Source organism: Stegostoma tigrinum, chromosome 11 (assembly GCF_030684315.1).
Source record: "Stegostoma tigrinum isolate sSteTig4 chromosome 11, sSteTig4.hap1, whole genome shotgun sequence".
Classification (NCBI taxonomy): Eukaryota; Metazoa; Chordata; class Chondrichthyes; order Orectolobiformes; family Stegostomatidae; genus Stegostoma; species Stegostoma tigrinum.
In genome coordinates, this window is record NC_081364.1 from 52,438,149 (window position 1) to 52,460,938 (window position 22,790).

Here is a 22,790-nt window from a genome sequence, read left to right on the forward strand (position 1 = left end):
TTAAGGTCTTATTTGAAACAAATTGAGGAAGCCACAGTGATAATTAAGGAACTACCTCCAATTCAATACTAGCCAGAGACACTGCAAGTGTAAAAACAAAGTCATTGCAACTAGAGTTCAGAATAATCACCAGAAGAACAGAGAGATGCTTGCACCTAATCTGCAAACCTTTCTGTACGTAAGCAAGAATGTTTTCCAAACCTTAACTATGAAACATCTTTCCTCAATAAGCACAATAGTTCACAAAAAAAACATGAACTACACAGTGTGTTTACTTACCTATTTCCTTCAGTGGTTCTACGACCTCCCAGTTAGGCTCAGAACGGAAGAACATGGATACTTGCTGTAAGGCAATTTCTGTGTTGCAGTATAAAGAGGGAAAAAAGGATTGTAAACCATTCCATATATACATGTTCAATTCAGAACAATGACGAATAAGAAATTAGTATTAAACTGATAAAGTAACAAAAATAACTTTAAAAGTTATTTCCAGCGCTTACTTTATTGTACCAGATAGAAATATGGAACATGCAGTAACTAACAATTTTAACTCAACTGTTGCTATGCTTTGGCACATTAAGAGTTTGCAAATCTTGCTTGGATCATTGATTCAGCTGCAGGAATTTGCAATGCTTTTCCCTTTTCAGTTTATTCGACTCAACTGTAAACATAAGTTGCTCAACAATGAAAGATAATTTTGACTAAATCAATGGTAAGAATTTATTTAACTATTATATTCCTCTTAGACGGAGTACGCTTAAAATAAAATTTGATTCTTTATGTGAAGAGAGCAAGTTAGTCCCAGCTAAGGTAGCATGGAAGCAAGGGGCTACATTGGGCCACAGGTTCCCATATAAGGAACAATGAAAAGTCACCTCAAAGATCCTGAGCTTCTAATGGCCATCTGGAAATCTATTAGTGGAATATGAGTCAATGATACGAAAGCATTGCCCAAGACTCAGCAGTGATTGCTCCACAATCAATGTCCAAGTTGAAACACAAAAAATACACTTGTGCAAACCACTCAATGAATGTTACCATTTGCAAACCAAACCGAAGCCCAAAGTGATCCATTCACTTAACTATTGAAAGTTATCAGGAGATTAACTCTTAATTTCATTTAAAGTTTAAGAACTAAAAAAGTTGAACTGTTACTATTTTCAACTTAACTTTAAATAACTAAGGCATCTGTAAAGGTATGGATTTTAAAATATAATGATGTTTTGAGAGCTTTGCATTGAAACAGAAAAGGAGGAGTAGGGCCATTCAGTCCTTTGAGCCAGTTCCATCTTTCAGTCATGGTTGATCAGCCAATTCAATTCCCTGAATCTGCTTCCACAGATATCCATTGATCCCTTTGCCCTAAGAACCAAACTGTTGCTGCAGAAAGGAATCAACTCAAGATTCTAAAATTATGTACTATTTCACTGAAGATCTAATTTTCAGTAATTCAACTTAAAATTAAATCAAATGTTAGTAAAGCAAACAAGTCCCTTTTTGTAGTACTGACCAGTGTAGTTAGAGGAGTAGTTGGTGGGATCAAGAAATTTTTTAACCAGTTCACAGTTTGACAGCATATGCTGTGTTGTTATGAAATTCAGGTAATTCTGAAGTCCTTCTTGTCTTTCTGCTATGAACTCAGGATCCATATTTCCAATGAGCTTTTTGGGAGGTAGAGGTAGGCTCAGGCCCGAGATCTGTAATAAACTCAAATTTAGTGTAACTGTAAGAACATTGATTACTTGACTATGTTATTTTACCTTTACAATTTAACAAATTTGTACTACACTGTAGTAGAATGATTCTTCAGACTAGCAAGCATTACAATGGCAACTTCGAATTGTGTATAATAGTGCACAGTGGCCACAGAAGACAGAGTAGCAATGGAAGGGTGCTTTTCAGAATGGGGCTCAGTAATTAGTGGTGTTCCGCAGGGATCAGTGCTGGGACCTTTGTTGTTTGCTTTTTATATACAGAGATAAATGATCTGGAGGAAAATGTAGGTGGTCTAATTTGTAAGTTTATGGATGACACCAAAATTGGCGAAGTTGCAGATAGTAAAGAGATAGTCAAAGTATACAGAGGGATACAGATAGATTGCAGATTTGGGCACAGAAATGGCAGATAGAGTTTAATCCAGACAAATGAGAGGTAATGCATTTTGGAAGATCAAATTCAGGTGCAAATTATACACCAAGTGGTAGAACCCTAACGAGCACTGACATACAGAGAGATCTGGGTGCACAGAGTATCAATACTGATGGATAAGGCCAAGGCAGCATACAGAATGCTTACCTTCATTGGCCAGGGCATCAAATGTATAAGTTGGCAAGATATGTCACAGCTGTATAAAACTTTGGATGGGCCACATTTGGAATATTGCATGCAGTTCTGGTCACACCACAAGAAGGACATGGATGCTTTGGAGAGGAGACAGAGAAACTTTACCAGAATGTTGCCTAATCTGGAGGGTTTCAGTTATGAGGAGAGGTTGGATAATCTTGGATTGTGTTCCCTGGAAGGACGGAGGCCGAGAAGCGATCTGATAGAGGTTGACAAAGTTATGAGAGGCACAGACAGGATGGATCGTCAGAGGCTTTTTCCCAAGACAGAAAAATCAACTAGAAAACGACACAGGATCAAGGCAAGATGTGGAAAGTTTAGGGGAGATGTGTGAAGATGATTTTCACACAGAGGCTGGCGAGTGCCTGGAACACACTGCCAGAGGAGGTAGTGGAAGCAGGCATGTTAGCAACATTTAAGACATACCTTGATAGGCGCATGAACGGGAAGCAAACAGGAGGGATGGAAATCGTGTATGAGCAATAAGCAGTAGGTCTAAATAAGGACTAGGAATCAGCACATGCTTGGTGGGCTAAAAGGCCTGTTCCTATGCTATACTAGATTGTATAAAACTTTTAAATATTCAAAAGCAATTAATTTATGATAAAATAAGATTAAAGTTACAGCCTTCATAATATTCTATACATTGGACATTTTTAAGATATGAAATTAATGCAAAACTTACAACATTTTGGAATTTCATCTAAAAAACTTTATAATGACTCATTTTTGAAACCTTTATATGAAAGATTTGCTCACAGAAATGCTGTATCTTACTAAGTCAGATATTTTTCAAATTTCACAAAACTGGTCTGTTCCTGAAGTACATTAAAAAGAGGAAAAACATAATAAATGAGATACCTGTAAACTAGCATTCAGGACATCAAAGTCACTGTATCTTCTGATAATCTGAAAAGAAAAAAACCTCTATCATAAATCACTACTTTAGCCTTTACATTCTGTAATTACACTACATAGATTTTTCTCATCTTAGCTGAGACAAAATAATGCTGGGTCCAATAAGTGAGCAACTTTCTGATTTTTAAATAAACCTTCAATGAACTTTAATAGTAAGCTACTATTCTATGGATGATATTCCTGGGATGGAAATGCCACCAATACAATAACTACACAGGAAAAGGTGATGCAGTGAAGGGCATATGGAACTTTCAAGCTGACAGGTTGTCAGTGGACCTGCCAGCACAAAATTGTGCTCAATTTTGCACTATTTGCCGATTTCATTCAGATAGTACAGCTTGACTAGTGTTGTAAATTGAAAAACACACTGGCAGAGCAAATGGCATTCATGGAGGGAAGGCATATTTTTATGAGCTGTGTTTAGTGCTGAAACTGAATGCCTTAAATGGAGATTGTACCATTCTCAGCATTGCTATCCTTGATCTTGCTCAGCACAGAAACAAAACATACTAATTAACAGTACCAGTATTAAGTTAAATATAAATATATATTTTAATCAAAAAATTACAACAGTATTGAATTCTGATCAAGAATATCATGCAAAGATTGTGCACTGCATATATATTTTCTTTGAATTTCTGATACATTAGAGTAAGGTTTATACATTCAGCAGGGTAAAGTTTATAATTGCGGTAGGGTAATTACAATTCTGTTAGGCAAGAACCAGGTAACATAAATTGGGAACAGATGCTGTCAGGGAACAGCACTATTGAAAGTGGAGATTGTTTAAGGAATGCATACTGTGTGTGCTTGATATGATTGTCCCTAGCAGGAAGGGAAGATGCGGTTGAGTGAGGGAGCCTTGGTTCTCAAGAGAGATCGAACGACTGTTTAAGAGGAAGAAGGATGCTTATGTAAGGTTTAGGAAACAAGGAACGGGAAAGGCTCTAGAAGGATACAAGTTATCCAGGAAGGAGCTGAAGAAAGGGCTTAGGAGAGCTATAAGGGGTCATGAGAAAACCTTGGCAGATAGGATCAAGGAAAATTCCAAGGCTTGCTATACGTACGTGAGGAATAAGAGAATCACCAGAGAAAGGGTAGGGCCAATCAAGGATTTTAAAGGAAATTTGTGCACGTATAAAGGGATAGGGCAGGTCATTAATGAATACTTTTCTTTGGTATTCACAACTGAGAGGGACTCAGTTGTAGAGGAGGACAGTGTGAAACAGGCTGGTAGGCTTGAGGAGGTCAATGTTAGTCAGGAAGATGTGCTAGGAATTTTGAGGAACTTGAAGACAGACAAGTCCCCCAGGCTTTATGGCATTTATCCAAGGGTTCTATGGGATGCAAGGGAAGAGAGCGCAGGACCTTCAGCAATGATCTTTTCGTCCTCGCTGTCCACAGGTATATTGCCAGGAGATTGGAGAGGCAAACATCATTCCCTTGTTCAAAATACGGAATAGGGATAACCCTGGAAATTACAGACCAGTTAGTCTTACGTCAGCGGTGGGCAATTTATTGGAAAACGCTCTGACAGACAGGACTTACGATCACTTGGAAAGGCACAGTTTGATTTGAGATAGTCAGCATGGATTTGTGAGGGGTAGATCATGCCTCACAAGCCTTATTGAATTCTTTGAAGAGGTGGCCAAACATGTGGATGAAGGTAGAGCAGTGGATGTGGTATACATGGATTTAAGTAAGGCATTTGATAAGGTTCCCCATGCAGGTAGGGCTCATGCAGAAGGTAAAGAGGCATGAAATTCGAGAAATGTGGCAGATTGGAGAAATGTGGCAGATTGAATTCAGAATTGGCTGACCCTTAGAAGACAAAGGGTGGTAGTGGATGGAAAATATTCAACATGGTGCTCAGTTACGAGTGGTGTACCACAAGGATCTGTCCTGGGTCCTCTTCTATTTGAGATTTTTGTAAATGATTTGGATGATGGAGTGGATTAGCACATTCACGGACGATCTGAAGGTGGTTCGCGTTGTGGACAGTGCGGGGGACTGTTCTAGGTTACAAAGGGACCTGGATTGGATGCAGAGCTAGGCTGAGAAGTGGCAGATGGAGTTTAACCCTGAAAAGTGTGAGATGATTCATTTTGGTAGGACAAACTTGAAAGCAGAATATAGGGTTGACGGAAAGATTCTTGGCAGTGTGGAGAAGCAGAGGGATCTTCGGGTTCATGTTTACAGTTCCCTGAAAGCTTCCACCCAGATGAAGAGAGTTGTTAAGAAAGAGTATAGTGTGTTAGCTTTCATTAATAGCGGGATCGAGTTCAAGAGCTGTGAAGTTGTGCTCTAGCTATACAAAAGCCTGGTTCAGCCAGATCTGGAGTATTGTGTCCGGTTCTGGTCGCCTCATTACAGGAAAGATGTGGAAGCGTTGTAAAAGGTGCAGAGGAGATTTACCAAGATGTTGCCTGGAATGGAGGGAAGGTCTTACGAGGAAAGGTTGAGAGAGCTAGGGCTTTTCTCTTTAGAATGAAGAAGGATGAAAGGTGACTTGATAGAGGCATACAAAACGATCAGAGGTATAGAGTAGTCAGCCAGAGACTTCTTCCTAGGTGGAGGTAGCTATTATGAGGGGGCACAGTTTTAAACTGAGTGGAGAATATATAGGGGAGATGTCAGAAGTAGGTTCTTTACTCAGAAAGTGGTCAAGGCATGGAACGCATTGCCGGAGAGGGTAGTGGAGTTGGCTTCATGAGGGGCATTTAAGCGACTATTAGATAGGCATACGGATGATAGTATATGGTAGGAATGGAGGTTACATAGGCCTTAGGTTTAGGGTAAAAGTTTGGCACAACATCATAGGCCGAAGGGCCCATACTGTCCTGTTCTATGTGCTATGCTCTTTGAGCAATGTACATCCTTACAGAGATCAGGCAAATTGCATCGCTAGGGTTATAGATAGGACTGTAAACTAAACAGGTTGGCTGTGGGAGAGACAGTGGGTTGGGTTCAGTTGCATAGAAGATTATGGGAATAGTTAAGTGGGGGGGTGCACTCAGCACGAATTATTAAAGTCATGAGAACAAGTAATAGGACAAAGAGTACGGAAAAGGTCAGCAGATAAGGAAATAACTATGAGAAGGGAGCAGTGGGGAGTCAATACAAGCCTGAGTACTTAAAAGCACACAGTATGTGAAACAAGATAAATAAGCTTTTAGTGCATTCAGAAATGAGCAGATATGATGTTGTGGGCATCACAGATGTGGTTACAAGGAGATCTGGGCTAGCAACTAAATATCCAAGGATACATATCCTACCAAAAGGGAAGGCAGATGGGCAGAGTGGGTGGGGTTACTTTGTCTGTAAGAAGTGAAATTAAATCAATAGCAAGAAGTGATATGGAGTCGGAAGGTGTAAAAGCCTTAAGGGTAGTGTTGAGGAAACACAAAAGAAAAAAGATCCGGAAGGGAGTTGCGTACAGGCCTTCTAGCAGTAGTCGGGACGAAAATAAATCAGGAGATAGAGAATGCATGCAAGAAAGGCACTCTTACAATAATCATGGGGAACTTCAATATGCAGGTGGCTGAGAAAATCAGATTGGTACTGGAGCTCAAGGAAAGGAATTCATGGAATATCTACGAGATACTTTTTGGAGCAGCTTGGGACAGCCTACTAGGGAACAGGCAATTCTGGAACTGGTGATGTGTAATGAGGCAGAATTGATTAGGGAGCTTGGAGGGTTTTAGCTCCAAGAAGATGAATAGGCTGGCACCTTTTTCACTGGAACATCGGAGTCAGAGGGGTGAACTTATACAGGTTCATACAATCATGCGAGGCGTAGATAGGGTGAATAGCTGAGACCTTTTTCCCAGTGTAGGGTATTTCCAAAACTAGAGTGCATAGGTTTAAGATGCGAGAGGATTGATTTAAAAAGGGACATGAGGGGTAACTTTCTCCTGTAGAGGGTGGTGTGTGTATGGAACAAGCTGCAGAGGAAGTGGTAGAGGCAGGTACAACTACAACATTTAAAAGGAATCTGGGTGGTTACACGAATAGGAAGGGCTTAGAGACATATGGGCCAAATGCTGGCAAACGGGTCTAGGTCAGATTGGGATGTCTGGTTGGCATGAGCAAATCAGACCAAAGAGTCTAGTCCTCTACTATACAACTCTGTCTCTAATAGAACCCTACAAATAAATCAAAAGAAATCCAAACTTATTTACCGATTTCCCTTTGTTAAGGGATTTTCAGAGCAGCAGCTGGAAAGGTATGGATGAAAATGGTTAAAATGATATTACACCAAGCCAATTATTATTTAAATCAATCTTTTTTGGGGGCTGAAAGCTATATTAATAGCACAAAGGAAGGAAAAAGACATGGCCTTATATAGCAACATCTAATGAACATGGGATGCCCCAAACGCTTTCATAGCCAATTGAAGTCGAGTTACTGCACTCGATATGTTCTTTAAAAAAAGAGCGAGAGTGTGTGTAATGGAAAAACAACTAGACAATTGGATTTTTGAGACACACTGGCAGAGGGATAAATATCAGGCAGAACACGAGGGATAACCTCCCCCTCCTCCATCGATCTATACTTACATCTATAGCTTCTTTTACATTCACCTGAAGACAAAGAGGCCGGACAGCGTATCATTTCCACAGTACTGCACTGGAATGTCTGCCCAGATTTTGAACTCGGGTTTCTAATTCATAAACTTCTGGGGCATTGATACAGCAGCCATGAATTTTTTTGCCATTGATGCAACTAAATAGCTTCTACTTCAGACGGTAATTAAGAGACAATGTTGTTACAGGTCTGGGGTCACAGATAACCCAGACCAAATAAGGATGGCAGATTTCTGCCCTTAAAGGAGGGTGGCAAACCAGGTAATTTTTTTTATGACAATGCAGTAGCTTCACTATCATTGTTAAGGCTAATCTGAATTCAGATTTATTGAATTTAAATTCTCCCAGCTACCACTAAAGAATTTAAACTCCTTTCTCAGAGTTAGCTGAGGCCTCTGGATTACTAGACCATTGATACTACCGTTTTACTACAGAAACGCTCGAGGATATTTACAAAGCACCTTTAGACTAAAACAAATTCACCAAGTACCTTATACAGACAATGGGAAAAATAGACAGGAAAAATTAAAACCCACACAAAAAGAAAGCTTCATACACAATACTTTTGCGGAAAAATGATTCACACAGAATATCAAAATAATTTAACTTAACCCCAGGAATAAAGGGACCTTATAATTCAAAAATGACAATATTATTTACTCATTGTTACTACATCTCTCATAACCCAAGTAGAGATTGCTTGACTAAGGGAAAATAAATCAATTCAAAATACAGCTGAATTTCAATAGCTATTGCATAACAAAGCCATTGCTTCTTTACTGGATTAATTCACTTGTCCTCTTGTTGCCAAGTATACCCGTGTAAAATTATCGACTCAGTACTTGTATTTATCCAGTAAGGCATACATAAAGAACAACTATTGTTTTTGGGCAACTGCTCTTTACTAGGAGATAGGTGATCATTGGCTGCCTTCTACGTGTTATACACAGTTAGCTGATAATAATGTAATAGGGTGAAAGAATTATATAGAAATTATATACCTGCCAACTGTTTTCTGCTGAAACTCCACGTTGTACACGAATAATATATTCCTACAAAAGTAAATGACACATGCAAATTAGAGCAAGGCAGGAACATAATGTCTCATTCTTTTAAAATACAATACAATGGGCTGAAATGTGAGTATGCAGCAATTACTATGGTTTCAGAAATCAGAATTTCAGTTGAGAGCAGTAGATTGTTTTAAACTGGCCTTGTGGATAAAGGCAAGCCCTGTTGTAATGTTGAAGATTAGAAGTTCAAATTCTAGTTTTTTAATTTAGTCATACAATCATACATCAAGGAAATAAACCCTTCGGTCCCACTCATCTGCGAAACCCAAGCATCCCAATCTGACCTAGTCCTATTTACCAGCATTTGGCCCAAATGTCTCTAAACCCTTCCTATTCATATACCCATCCAGATGCCTTTCAAATGTCATAACTGTACCCACCCTCCACCACTTCTGCTGACAGCTCATTCCACACATGCATTGCCCTTTACATTAAAAAGTTACCTGTCAGGTCCCTTTTAAATCCTTCCACCATCACCTTAAACCTTTACCCTCTAGCTTTGGGCTCCCCTCCCTAGAAAAAAAAAGACCTTGGCTAATCACCCTATCCATATTTTGCAAACCTGCAAGGCTCAGCCTCCAAGGCTCCAGGGAAAGAAAGCCCCAGCCTATTCAGCGTCTCCCCATTAATCAAACACTCTAGTCCTGGCAACATCCTTGTAAATCTTTTCTGCACCCTCACAAGTTTACAAACATTCTTTCTAGTCTTAGATCATAGCATGTATCCAAGCAGTTCTTTTAGATTCAGTTAAATCTGGTTAAGAGAAGATTCAACAAAAGCAATTTGCTTAAATTTTAATGTTTATTAAGTTATAATAATGATTATAGTGGTAATAATAAATGGAAAAGAGAAAAAGCAACGAGTCTCAAGCCCTTCTGCCCATCATGGACCCCTCAATCGATATTTAATGTGGAGGTTTAATTTTGTTCCTGGCACAGTTCACGATTCTGATCCGAGGTGAAGTTCTGTGACTTAGAACAAAATTCACACTGTCTTATACAGTGTAACAAACAGCCAGCACAGGGAACAGCAGACACAGAAGACAAAACCTCTGGCTGCTACAGAAAACACAGCTACAGAAAAACAAGCTGCAGGTGTTGTCTTTGGCTTGTGAAGGAATATTCACAGGACTCACTGAAGATCTTGCAGCTTATCGAGTATCATCATTAACTTTCCCAGGCTGTTTTCCCATTCCATATAATTCATTTTCTCATCCAGCTGTCAAACATCATCATTACCTTTTCACCCTTCGTCCCGTCCTATATAATCCAACCTGATGATATTTGACGGCGCATGCTACAATTGCAAATGCAGAAGCAAATCAGCGATAGCCACATGAGAACATAAAGAGTATGTGACCTACACCAGAAAATTAAAACTACAATGAAAATAATCATCATCGATGAAAATAATATAACAATAGGGTGCATCCTCAAATTAATGACCGCAATGGTCTTTTTCATAAGGTGAGGTACAACAGCTGCCAACTGATGAATCATCCACAGGAGCATCCATCCATCACAAACTTGCATGATTCTGTAAAGGAATCATACCTTATCAGTTTACAATATGACATCTCATTCTGTTTTTGTTAATTTCCCTCTGCCTGTACACTCTGGTGCTTCCTGCCCGATTATCACATACTTTTCACCCTGTACAAATGTCGTCCGACATTGTTGGTTTATTGGCAGGAGGTAACTGGCCACCCCCTTCAAACGTTCTATTCATGGGTGTCCTGCCTTTCAGAAGCCAACTGTTCAGATTAAACAATGCCTGTGGCAGCACTTCGAGCCACCCATGTAATGTACAATTATAGGTCAATAATTTAATTTGGTGTTTTAATAACCCATTCATTTGTTCTACAAGGCCAGCTACTCAAGGGTAGTAGGGAATGTGAAACATCCTATGTATCTACAATTTGTCACCAAAACTGTCTTGAATCAAAGAGTGCATCCAAGCAGTTCTTCACGGACTCAGTCGAATGTAGTTAAAAGAAGGCTCGACAACAGAATTTGCTTCTACAGACCTAAATCCAGAGTCTGCCGCATTCCATCCTGGACTATGGAAGGTCTCCAGAGCAACAGGCCGCTCTTTCCTTCTCTTACACATTTTCCCAAATCCCATGCCCATCACCAAAACTGTCTTGGATCACAGTCTGTATCCAGGCAATTCTTTTGGATTCGGTTAAACATAATTAAGAGAAGACTCGACAACAGCAATTTGCTTAAATATTAATGTTTATTAAGTAATAATAATGATTATAGTGGTGCTAATAAATGGAAAAGACGAAAAGCAACAAGTCTCATGCCATTCTGCCCGTCAGGGATCCCTCAGTCAATGTACAGACTGGAGGCTTAGATTCATTCCTGGCACCGTTCACAATTCCAATCCAAGGCCAAGTCCAGTGGCTTACAACAGAGCTCTCTCTCGCTCGCTCTCCCCTTTACAGTGTAACAAACAGCCAGCTACAGAAAACACGGCTACTGAAAAACAAGCTGCAGGTGTTGTCTTTGGCTCATAAAGGTGTATTCACAGGTCACAGTGAAGCTTATTGGGTATCATCATTAACTTTCCCAGGCTGTTTTCCAATCCTATACAATTCATTTTCTCATACAGCTGTTGAATACCTTCATTACCTTTTTGCCCTTCAGCCCATCCTATACATTCCTACAGAATGGATATTCCAGGAATTTTTACAGAGCTCTAAAAGTGGCCTCAATGTCCTGAACAGCCACAACATGACATCCCAACTCCTATACTCAATATTCTGATCAATGAAAGCAAGCATGCCAAATGCCTTTTTCACTACCCTGTCCATCTACAACTCCACTTTCAAGGTACGATGCACCTGCATCACTAGATCTCTCAGTTCGACAACACTCCCCACAGCCGTACATCGAGTGGAATAGAGGAGAGCAAACTGCACAGGTACTAATCACAATCATTCATTCCTATCTAGGTGACGCCAGAAGACCGAAGAGTTACAAATGTTACGTCTTATTCAAGAAAAGGGTGTAAGGATAAACCCAGCATCAGCAGGCTTGTCAGTTTAAAATTAGTTTTTTTTTGGATGAGGCAACAGAAATAGTTGATGAGGGTAATGCAGTTGGTGTACAGTAAACAGATTTCAAAAAGGGATTTGATAAAATCCCACATAATAGACCTGGCAGCAAAGTTAAAGTCAACAGAATAATAGGGATGGTGGCAGCAAGGACATAAACTTGGCTAAGTGATAAGAAACAAAGAACAAAGGTGAACAGTTGTTTCACAGACTGCAGGAAGATTTATGAGTGCGGTTTCTCAACGATCAGTACGATGGTCATAGTTTTTCAAACTATTTAATGATGGGAGACTTGGTTGTATAGAATACAATTTCAAAATGTGCAGATGATATAAAATTTAGATGTATTGTGAACTGTGAGGACAGTCACGATGAACTTCAAGCAGGCATTGATGGGTTCATGGAATGAACAGACATGGCAGATGAAAAAAATGCAGTGAAATCTTTTGCACTACATTTTGGTCAGAAGAACAAAGGAAAGGAAATATAAAATAAGGGACACACTTCTAAAGTGGATGCAATTACAGAAGCATCTGGGGATACACGTGCTCAAGTCATCGTCTCAACTTGCCTGCCAGCAATCATTGATAAAACATACGGAATCCTGCATTTCATGGACTGAGGCACAAAATATAAAAATCAAGGAATTCATTATAAACTTTTATCAGTGTTTGGTTTTGGTTCAATTGACGTATTGGATACAATTTTGGGCCCACATTGTAAGGGGCAAATGAACACGATAGAAAGAATGTAGAATAGTTTAATGAGAGTGGTTCCAGAGACAATAGTGACAATGTTTAAACCACAATTATTTTCACTTATATTTAGCATATTTTTGCAATTTCTGAACTTCAAAATTTTTTGGTTATTTGTTACTTTTGCCTTACCTAAGAGTGGGTACTGAGCCTGGCAGAGAAATTCACTAAAGAAAATAAGACATGCTATGCTTTCACTAAGATCATTTACAAGATAACCAACTAAACGTTATTCTAGATACATTTGTCCCCAAATAAGCAGTGCGCTTTTTTCAATTTTTAGAAAAGGTTTTGCATAAACACAAGCATCTCAAACAAAAATAAGTTATGCAGCAGGAAAGGAAAACAGAAAATCCCACAGTAAACAGGAAACAAAGCTCAACAAGCAGATGCTGATGACCCTCACGAAAACCCTAGGGAACACTTCTCAGATTATTCAGTGGTATAATTAATCAGCATTGAAGCAACTCAAGTAGCTTTAACACAATGACATATCCCTAGAAGTTTTAAAGAACGTGCAATCAAACAATTTACATCCAGCCACAAAAGAAAATAACAGTGAGACCAGGTCTCAATGTAGGTTATAAGAAATGAGGCTTCAGAGAGCTGGAGATGTGCACTGTTTGAGAGAGGAATTTCAGAGTTTTGGACATAAAACAAAAATTGGACATGAGCAAAGAACAAAAAGAACAGTGTGAAGAGTACACTCATGGGAGATAGAACAGAATTAAAAAGAGACTCAAGACACCACAGAACACAACTTGCAACACAGAACACATTGGTCCTAAATTTCTCTCATTTGAAAGACTATATTCACGCAGGAAATTCTAAAATTTGATCTGAACTTCCTTTGGCAATGACACATTGCACACTGAACAACAAAGAATCTTTTGTAACTTTTCTTATTTAGATCAGAACTTTTATTTTGTGTCACCTATATTTCAAAAATACTTAGAATGCTACAAAACTGCAACTGAGCAGTTTCGAAAAGGGAGACAGACCAATCAGGAGGTCTTTTAATCTTAAGTATGCACATTGTGTAGCCAACCACTTTCACTTTAGAGAAAAACAGGAGAATTTCATGCTAAGAAAGTTCACTCCAAAAATCTAAGTTAAGATTTAATAAAGGAAGTAAAAGTGACTGTGTCAGCTGAAGAACATGCATTTTCACCTCCATACTACAAATGGCATCTGAAAGGAGGAAGTTCATAATTAAATAGGCCTCCACCACACACAGAAAGCTCATTGGCAGATATTTAAAAAATAGCTCATGACTCACAGCAAAGATATATCCGACTGAGAAAGGACTCAAGGAAAGGAATAAACTGACCATACTGAACAAAGGAAGTCAAGGATGATATAAAATTGAAAGAAAAAAAATACATACAACGTATGAAACGGCACAACAGTGAAGAAATACTGCAGAGAAAAGGCCATTCAGTCCCCTAAACAGATGGGTTGTGTCCTACAATTTTACATAAAAACAGCTACAGACAGGGGCTGTGCTGGTCGCAATGGGGAAGCAACGGCCTTGTGGTTTTATCACTGCTAATGAGGCGAGTCTGAATAGGCTGGGGCTATTTTCCCTGTAGTGTCACAGCCTGAGGAGTGAAGGCCTTACAGAAGTTTAGAAAACCATGTGGGACACAGATAGGGTGAATAGTCAAGGTCTTTTACCCAGGGGGTAGGGGAGTCCAAAACCAGAGGGCATTGGTTTAAGGTGAGAGGGACAAGATATGAAAATGACCCAAGGGGCAACTTTTTTTTTTACACAGAGGACGGTGCATGTATGGAATGAACTGCCAGAGGACGTGGTAAAGACTGGTACAATTACGACATTTAAAAAGGCACGTGTATGGGTATATGAATAGCAACGGTTTAGAGGGATATGGGCCAAATGCTGGCAAATAGGGCTAGATTTATTTAGGATATCTGATTAACATGGATGAGTTGGCTCGAAGGGTCTGTTTCCGTGCTGTACAGCTCCATGACTAGCAATTCAGAGACCGAGGAAACGTACTGGGAGCACAGGTTCAAATCTCTCCAAGGCAGATGGCAGAATATAAATTCAACCAAAAACTAGGATTAGGAGTCTAATGATGACTGTGATTGATGACATTGCTGATTGCCAGGATAAAAGAAACTACAGAAGACAAGGTGGTGTTAGAATGAAGAGGAATAAACAGTGCAACTGTCACATCAGACGTCGCTTCTGACTTTGATCGGGGCTGTGGCAGAAGTTTACAGAATGATTTTAAAACATACATGTAATCAATAGTTCAGCTGGGGCGTTTTTAGCCCTATGTAGGATAAAAGTATACTCAACCAGCTGCTGCAAACTCAAGGAGTGGTTGTTAATTATAGATAGTACAACACCTCGTCAGCTCTTACAACCTGTTTTTTTAAAGCTAGTAACAAAAATGTTAAGGTATTAATAAATACATTTCTGTTGGAGTGAATATCGAATATAGGCCCGAAAGGTCAGCCTTCCTGCTGCTCTGATGCAGCTTGGCCTGCTGTGTTCATCCAGCTCTACACCTTGTTATCTCCTAGTAATGAACCAAGCGGGTTAAACTGCACCAAGTCGGAGGGATCCCTTGGGCAGTGTCAGTTCAGTGACTGTGTAACACGGTGATAGAGCAGGTGCTGAACACTGAAACAATTGCACAAACATGAACAGTCCTTTCGGGCGGGGGTGGGAGTGACGAGGTTTCGAGCCGTTAGGAGAACCAGCTCCCATCTGGGCTCTGCCACAGTGGGACCCACTCGGGATCCTGGCCTGCCGCTTGCCACAGGCCGGCTTTCACATCACCTCCCGGCCGGTATCAGGCCGCCTCCCAGAGCGGAGCCGCGGCCTGGGCACCTCCCCGGAGCCTGAGGCCTAGTCTCTCGGCACTTACCGTGTGCGACTGCAGGTTCTGGCTGGCTTCAATCACACAGCTCAGCGGCACCGTATCGTCCAGCAGCACCTTGCCCGGGCTCTTCTTCTCCATGAACGCCATTGCGAGGGCGGACGGGCAGGCTCGGGGCTCAGCAACATGGGAGGGCACCACACGCGCGCACACGCACTGGCACCGCCGGGTCCTACACTCCGCCTCCCACGGTGCAGCTGACACCTCTGGCACCGCCGGGTCCTACACTCCGCCTCCCACGGAGCAGCTGATACCTCTGGCACGCACTGGCACCGCCGGGTCCTACACTCCGCCTCCCACGGAGCAGCTGACACCTCTGGCACGCACTGGCACCGCCGGGTCCGACACTCCGCCTCCCACGGAGCAGCTGACACCTCTGGCACGCACTGGCGCCGCCGGGTCCTACACTCCGCCTCCCACGGAGCAGCTGACACCTCTGGCACGCACTGGCACCGCCGGGTCCTACACTCCGCCTCCCACGGTGCAGCCGACACCTCTGGCACGCACTGGCACCGCTGGGTCCTACACTCCGCCTCCCAAGGTGCAGCTGACACCTGTGGCACGCACTGCCACCGCGGGGTCCTACAACCCATCCCCTCACTGTGCTGCCAATCACCTCTGGCACTCGCCAGTGCCGCGCTACAAACACAGGAGGAAAACCACCGCAACACAGACGCGGCACCCTGGACAGATGCCAGGTCATGATGCACAGTTGCAACATAATGCAGGCAACTCACCAACGCATACCGGTCACGTTTGGACATTGAGCAGATTTTCTGCCGCCTTCGCCTCACGCTTACTTCTTTAACCATGAGCCTAAGCCTCCCTCTACTGACCTCTTCTCCCACCTCCAACATACCCCCTCCTCCTGGACACCAACCCAAGGCCTCCTACCCTCCCTCGACCTCTTCATCTCCAACTGCCAGCGAGATATCAATCGCCTCAACCTCTCCACCCCTCTCACCCACTCCAACCTCTCTCCTGCAGAACGTGCAGCCCTCCACTCCCTCTGCTCCAATCCCAACCTCACCGTAAAACCCGTGGACAAAGGAGGTGCAGTTGTAGTATGGCGCACCGACCTCTACATCGCTGAGGTCAGGCGCCAACTCTCCGACACCTCCTCCTACCACCCCCTGGATCATGGCCCCACCCCTGAGCACCTAACCATCATCCCCCAAACTATCCACAACCTCATCACCTCAGGTGACCTCCCACCCACAGCCTTTAACTTCATCATTCCACAACCCCGCACCGCCCGCTTCTATCTCCTTCCCAAAATTCACAAACCTGCCTGCCCTGGTCGACCCATTGTCTCGGCCTGCTCCTGCCTCACTGAACTCATCTTCACCTATCTGGACTCCATTTTCTCCCTCTTGGTCCAGAAACTCCCTACCTACGTCCGTGACACCACTCACACCCTCCACCTCCTCCAGAACTTCCAATTCCCCAGTCCCCAACACCTCATTTTCACCATGGACATCCAGTCCCTATACACCTGCATTCCCCACGCAGATGGCCAAAAGGCCCTCTCCTTCTCCCTGTCCTGCAGGCCCGACCAGTCCCCCTCCACTGACACCTTCATCCGCTTAGCCGAACTTGCCCTCACCCTCAACAACTTCTCTTTCAATTCCTCCCACTTCCTACAGACAATGCAGGTGGCCATGGGTACCCACATGGGCCCAAGCTATGCCTGCCTCTTTGTAGGTTGTGGAAAAATCCCTCTTCTGTACCTACACTGGCCCTAAACCCCAACTCTTCCGCCGTTACATTGATGGCTATATCAGCGCTGCCTCATGCTCCCACGATAAGCTCAAACAGTTCATCCACTTCACCAACACCCTCCACCCCAACCTTAAGTTCACCTGAACGATCTCTAACATGTCTCTCACCTTCCTGGACCTCTCTGTCTCCATCTCAGGCAACCAGCTAGAAATGTTATCCATTTCAAGCCCACTGACTCCCACAGCTACCTAGAGTACACATCCTCCCACCAACCTTCCTGCAAAAATGCCATCCCCTATTCCCAATTCCTTCACCTCCGCCACAAATGCTCCCAGGATAAGGCATTCCACACCCATATATCTCAGATGTCCTCGTTTTTCAAGGACCGCAACTTCCCCCGCAGTGGTCGAGAACGCCCTCAACCATGTCTCCTGCATTTCCTGCAACTCATCCCTCACACTCCGTCCCCGCAATAACAACCAGAAAAGAATCCCCCTCGTCCTCACGTACCACCCCACCAACCTCTGGATCCAACGCATCATCCTCCGACAGTTCTGCCATCTGCATTCCAAACCCACCACCAAAGAAAATTTTCCCTCCCCACCCTTGTCTGCCTTCCGGAGAGACCACTCTCTCCATGACTCCCCTGTCCGCTCCACACTCCACTCACCCGTCTGCCTTCCGGAGAGACCACTCTCTCCATGACTCCCCTGTCCTCTCCACACTCCACTCCAGCCTCACCACACCCGGCACTTTTCCCTGCAACCGCAGGAATTGCTAAACATGCCCCTACGCCTCCTCCCTCACCCCCATCTCAGGCCCCAAGAAGACTTTCCACATCAAGCAGATGTTCACCTGCACATGTGCTAATGTGGTAAACTGCATCCGCTGTTGGCCTCCTCTACATCGAGGAAACCAAGTGGTGGCTTGGGGACCGCTTTGCAGAACACCTATGCTTGCTTTGCACTAAACAACTGCACCTTCCAGTCGTGAGCCATTTCAACCCCCCCTCCCATTCCTCAGACGACATGTCCATCCTGGGCTCCTGCAGTGCCACAACGATGCCACCCGAAGGTTGCAGGAACAGCAACTCATATTCTGCTTGGGAACCCTGCAGCCTAATGGTATCAATGTGGATTTCATGAGCTTCAAAATCTCCCCTCACCCCACTTCATCCTAAAACCAGCCCAGCTCGTCCCCGCCTCCCTAACCTGTTCTTCCTATCACCTATCCCATCCTCCCACCTCAAGCCGCACCCCCATTTCCTACCTACTAACCTCATCCTGCTCGCTTGACCTGTCTGTCCTCCCTGGACTGGTCTATTTCCTCCCTACCTCCCCACCTAGGCTCACCCTCTCCACCATCGATCTTCTATCCACTTCCCGCTCTCTCCCTATTTATTTCAGAACCCTCTTCCCCTCCCCCATTTCTGATGAAGGATCTAGGCCCGAAACGTCAGCATTCCTGCTCCTAAGATGTTGCTTGGCCTGCTGTGTTCATCCAGCTCTACATCTTGTTATCTAGGATTTTCCAGCATTTGCAGTTCCTATTGTCTCCATCTTCGCCATTGCTTTTTAAACAAACGTGTTTGAAACTAAGTGGGAAATGACACCTGAGGTGCTTGCAATATAAAGGTATGTAAACCAGTAGAAATCAGTTCAACAATCCAGGCCAAAGAAAGCTTGAATTTCACACCATATAATCTCTTTTTTAAGTCTGAAAAGTATATTTCGAATAAAATCGGATTGAAACATCATTCATACATCTTAGACACAGCATGTTTAAGAAATGAGATTGTGGGCGCATTTCATTGCTTAATGACATTTATAGCAAAGACTTAAATGCATATTCAAAGAAACAAACTACATATGTTAGTGAGACTCCAAGCATGAATGTACAGGAAACAACTGAATGGTCGGAGTTGGGTGTATATTTAAAAAATAGGAGCAGACAGCGTCATAAGATGGAATACCTGGAGAATAGAAGTTTAAAAAAAACAGGGAGACAAAGAGAGATGATGCTATTAAATTATAAAGGAACATGAAATAAGACAATAAAATATGTTATAGGCACAACAATAAAAAAAGAAGCTGTGATAGGAATATGGCTATTATTGGATAGATAGGGTAATACTACGGGGAGATTAAAGAGAAGACAAAAATATTAAATAATCATTTCACTTCAGCATTTGTCCGGAATAAATTTATCAGACACACAGATATGAGATTAAATCATGAGATAATCAATTCGGGAGGCAGAGGGGGTAATTGAGAGGAGTTATCGGGAGTTGGTCACTCCTAAGGCTCAGGATGAGGATAGATGGGTTACAGTTAGGGGGAGGAAAGGGGACAGACAGACAGTGCAGAGATCCCCTGTGGGCATTCCCCTCAGCAATAAGTATACCGTTTTGGATACTGCTGGGGGGGATGACCTACCAGAGGAAAGCCATAGTAGTCAGTTCTCTGGCACTGAGCCTGACACTGTGGCAAAGAAGGGAAGGGGGCAGAATAGAAAAGTACTCGTGGTAGGGGACTCGATAGTTAGGGGAATCGACAGGAGATTTTGTGGGCAAGATCGGGATTCCCGGAAGGTATGTTGCCTCCCTGGTGCCAGGGTTCGGGACGTCTCCGATCGGGTGTATAAAGTTCTGAAAGGGGAGGGCGAACAGCCAGAAATCGTGTTACATATTGGCACAAATGATATAGCCAGAAATAGGTTTGAGGATATAAAAAGTGATTTCAGGGAGTTAGGATGGAAGCTGCAGAGCAGGACGAACAGAGTAGTGTTCTCTGCTTTACTACCGGTGCCACGAGATAGCGAGGTGAGGAACAGGGAGCGGGCGCAGCTGAACACGTGGCTACGCAGCTGGTGTAGGAGGGAGGGCTTCAGATATGTTGATAATTGGGATGCCTTCTGGGGAAGGTGGGACCTGTACAAGAAGGACGGGTTGCATCTGAACTGGAAGGGGACCAATGTCCTGGGTGGAAGGTTTGCTCGAGTAGTTCGAGAGGGTTTAAACTAGTATGGCAGGGGGGTGGGAACCTGAGCTGTATACCAGAGGTGAGCGTTGATGCAGGTGAGGCAGTAGCAAGAGGTAGACCAGCTAGTGGGAAGGATTTTCCTGGGAAGGAACCAAGGGATCGGTTAAAGTGTGTTTGCTTTAATGCAAGGAGTATCAGGAATAAAAGTGATGAACTTAGAGCATGGATCAGTACCTGGTGCTATGATGTTGTGGCCATAACAGAGACATGGGTTTCTCATGGGCAGGAATGGTTGCTGGATGTTCCAGGGTTTAGAACATTTAAAAAGAATAGGGAGGGGGGAAAAAGAGGAGGGGGTGTAGCACTACTAATCAGAGAGGGTATCACAGCTACAGAAGCTTCCTTTGTTGAGGAAGATCTGCCTACTGAGTCAGTATGGGTGGAAATTAGGAACAGCAAGGGAGTAGTCACCTCGTTAGGGGTTTACTACAGGCCCCCCAATAGCAGCAGGGAGATTGAAGAAAGCATAGGTCGACAGATTTTGGAAAAGTGTGGACGCAGTAGGGTTGTTGTAATGGGTGACTTTAACTTTCCTAATATTGATTGGAACCTCCTTCGAGCAGAAGATTTGAATGGAGCTGTTTTTGTAAGGTGTGTTCAGGAGGGTTTCCTAACGCAGTACGTTGACAGGCCGACGAGGGGAGAGGCCATTCTAGACTTGGTGCTCGGAAACGAGCCGGGGCAGGTATCAGATCTTGTGGTGGGGGAGCATTTTGGTGATAGTGACCATAACTGCCTCACATTTTACATAGCTATGGAGAAGGAGAGGATTAGGCAGAATGGGAGGATATTTAATTGGGGAAGAGGAAACTATGATGCGATTAGACATGAGTTAGGAAGCATGGACTGGGAGCAGTTGTTCCATGGTAAGGGAACTATAGACATGTGGAGATGGTTTAAGGAACAGTTGTTGGGAGTGATGAGTAAATATGTCCCTCTGAGACAGGCAAGAAGGGGTAAGATTAAGGAACCTTGGATGACGAGAGCGGTGGAGCTTCTAGTGAAAAGGAAGAAGGTAGCTTACATAAGGTGGAGGAAGCTAGGGTCAAGTTCAGCTAGAGAGGATTACATGCAGGCAAGGAAGGAGCTCAAAAATGGTCTGAGGAGAGCCAGGAGGGGGCACGAGAAAGGCTTGGCAGAAGGAATCCAGGAAAACACAAAGGCATTTTACACTTACGTGAGGAATAAGAGAATGGTCAAAGAAAGAGTAGGGCCGATCAGGGATAGCATAGGGAACTTGTGTGTGGAGCCTGAGGAGGTAGGGGAAGCCCTAAATGAGTTTTTTGCTTCTGTCTTTACGAAAGAAACCAACTTTGTAGTGAATGAAACCTTTGAAGAGCAGGTGTGCATGCTGGAATGGATAGAGATAGACGAAGCTGATGTGCTGAAAATTTTGTCAAACATTAAGATTGACAAGTCGCCAGGCCCGGATCAGATTTGTCCTCGGCTGCTTTGGGAAGCGAGAAATGCAATTGCTTCGCCACTTGCGAAGATCTTTGCATCCTCGCTCTCCACTGGAGTCGTACCTGAGGACTGGAGAGAGGCAAATGTAATTCCTCTCTTCAAGAAAGGAAATAGGGAAATCCCTGGCAATTATAGACCGGTAAGTCTCACGTCTGTCGTCTGCAAGGTGTTAGAAAGGATTCTGAGGGATAAGATTTATGACCATCTGGAAGAGCATGGCTTGATCAAATACAGTCAACACGGCTTTATGAGGGGTAGGTCATGCCTTACAAACCTTATCGAGTTTTTTGAGGATGTGACTAGAAAGGTTGATGAGGGTCGAGCTGTGGATGTGGTGTATATGGACTTCAGTAAGGCATTTGATAAGGTTCCCCATGGAAGGCTCATTCAGAAGGTCAGGAGGAATGGGATACAGGGGAACTTAGCTGCTTGGATACAGAATTGGCTGGCCAACAGAAGACAGCGAGTGGTAGTAGAAGGAAAATATTCTGCCTGGAAGTCAGTGGTGAGTGGGGTTCCACAGGGCTCTGTCCTTGGGCCTCTACTGTTTGTAATTTTTATTAATGACTTGGACGAGGGAATTGAAGGATGGGTCAGCAAGTTTGCAGACGACACAAAGGTCGGAGGTGTCGTTGACAGTGTAGAGGGCTGTTGTAGGCTGCAGCGGGACATTGACAGGATGCAGAGATGGGCTGAGAGGTGGCAGATGGAGTTCAACCTGGATAAATGCGAGGTGATGCATTTTGGAAGGTCGAATTTGAAAGCTGAGTACAGGATTAAGGATAGGATTCTTGGCAGCGTGGAGGAACAGAGGGATCTTGGTGAGCAGATACATAGATCCCTTAAAATGGCCACCCAAGTGGACAGGGTTGTTAAGAAAGCATATGGTGTTTTGGCTTTCATTAACAGGGGGAT

The 22,790-nt window shown here is 43.3% G+C and overlaps 1 protein-coding gene across 4 annotated transcripts in view; it reads right to left on the bottom strand.

Annotated features, from left to right (window-relative positions):
• Window positions 1–15,848, bottom strand: part of pxk (PX domain containing serine/threonine kinase) — a 59,576-nt gene extending 43,728 nt beyond the window's left edge. The window contains exons 1-5 of one of the 4 annotated variants that reach the window (XR_009446502.1): window positions 15,637–15,847; window positions 8,849–8,899; window positions 3,205–3,252; window positions 1,511–1,697; window positions 280–357 (exon numbers count right to left, since the gene is read on the bottom strand). Coding sequence is in view for 3 of the 4 variants with exons in the window: in XM_059649950.1 (XP_059505933.1) it covers window positions 280–357; window positions 1,511–1,697; window positions 3,205–3,252; window positions 8,849–8,899; window positions 15,637–15,738 (466 nt within the window). In the remaining variant the exon portion in view is untranslated. Of the gene's footprint in view, window positions 1–279; window positions 358–1,510; window positions 1,708–3,204; window positions 3,253–8,848; window positions 8,900–15,636 lie in introns of all 4 variants that reach the window. The other 3 variants (XM_059649950.1, XM_059649949.1, XM_059649951.1) reach the window with 3 other exon arrangements.
• Window positions 15,849–22,790: the final 6,942 nt, after the last annotated feature.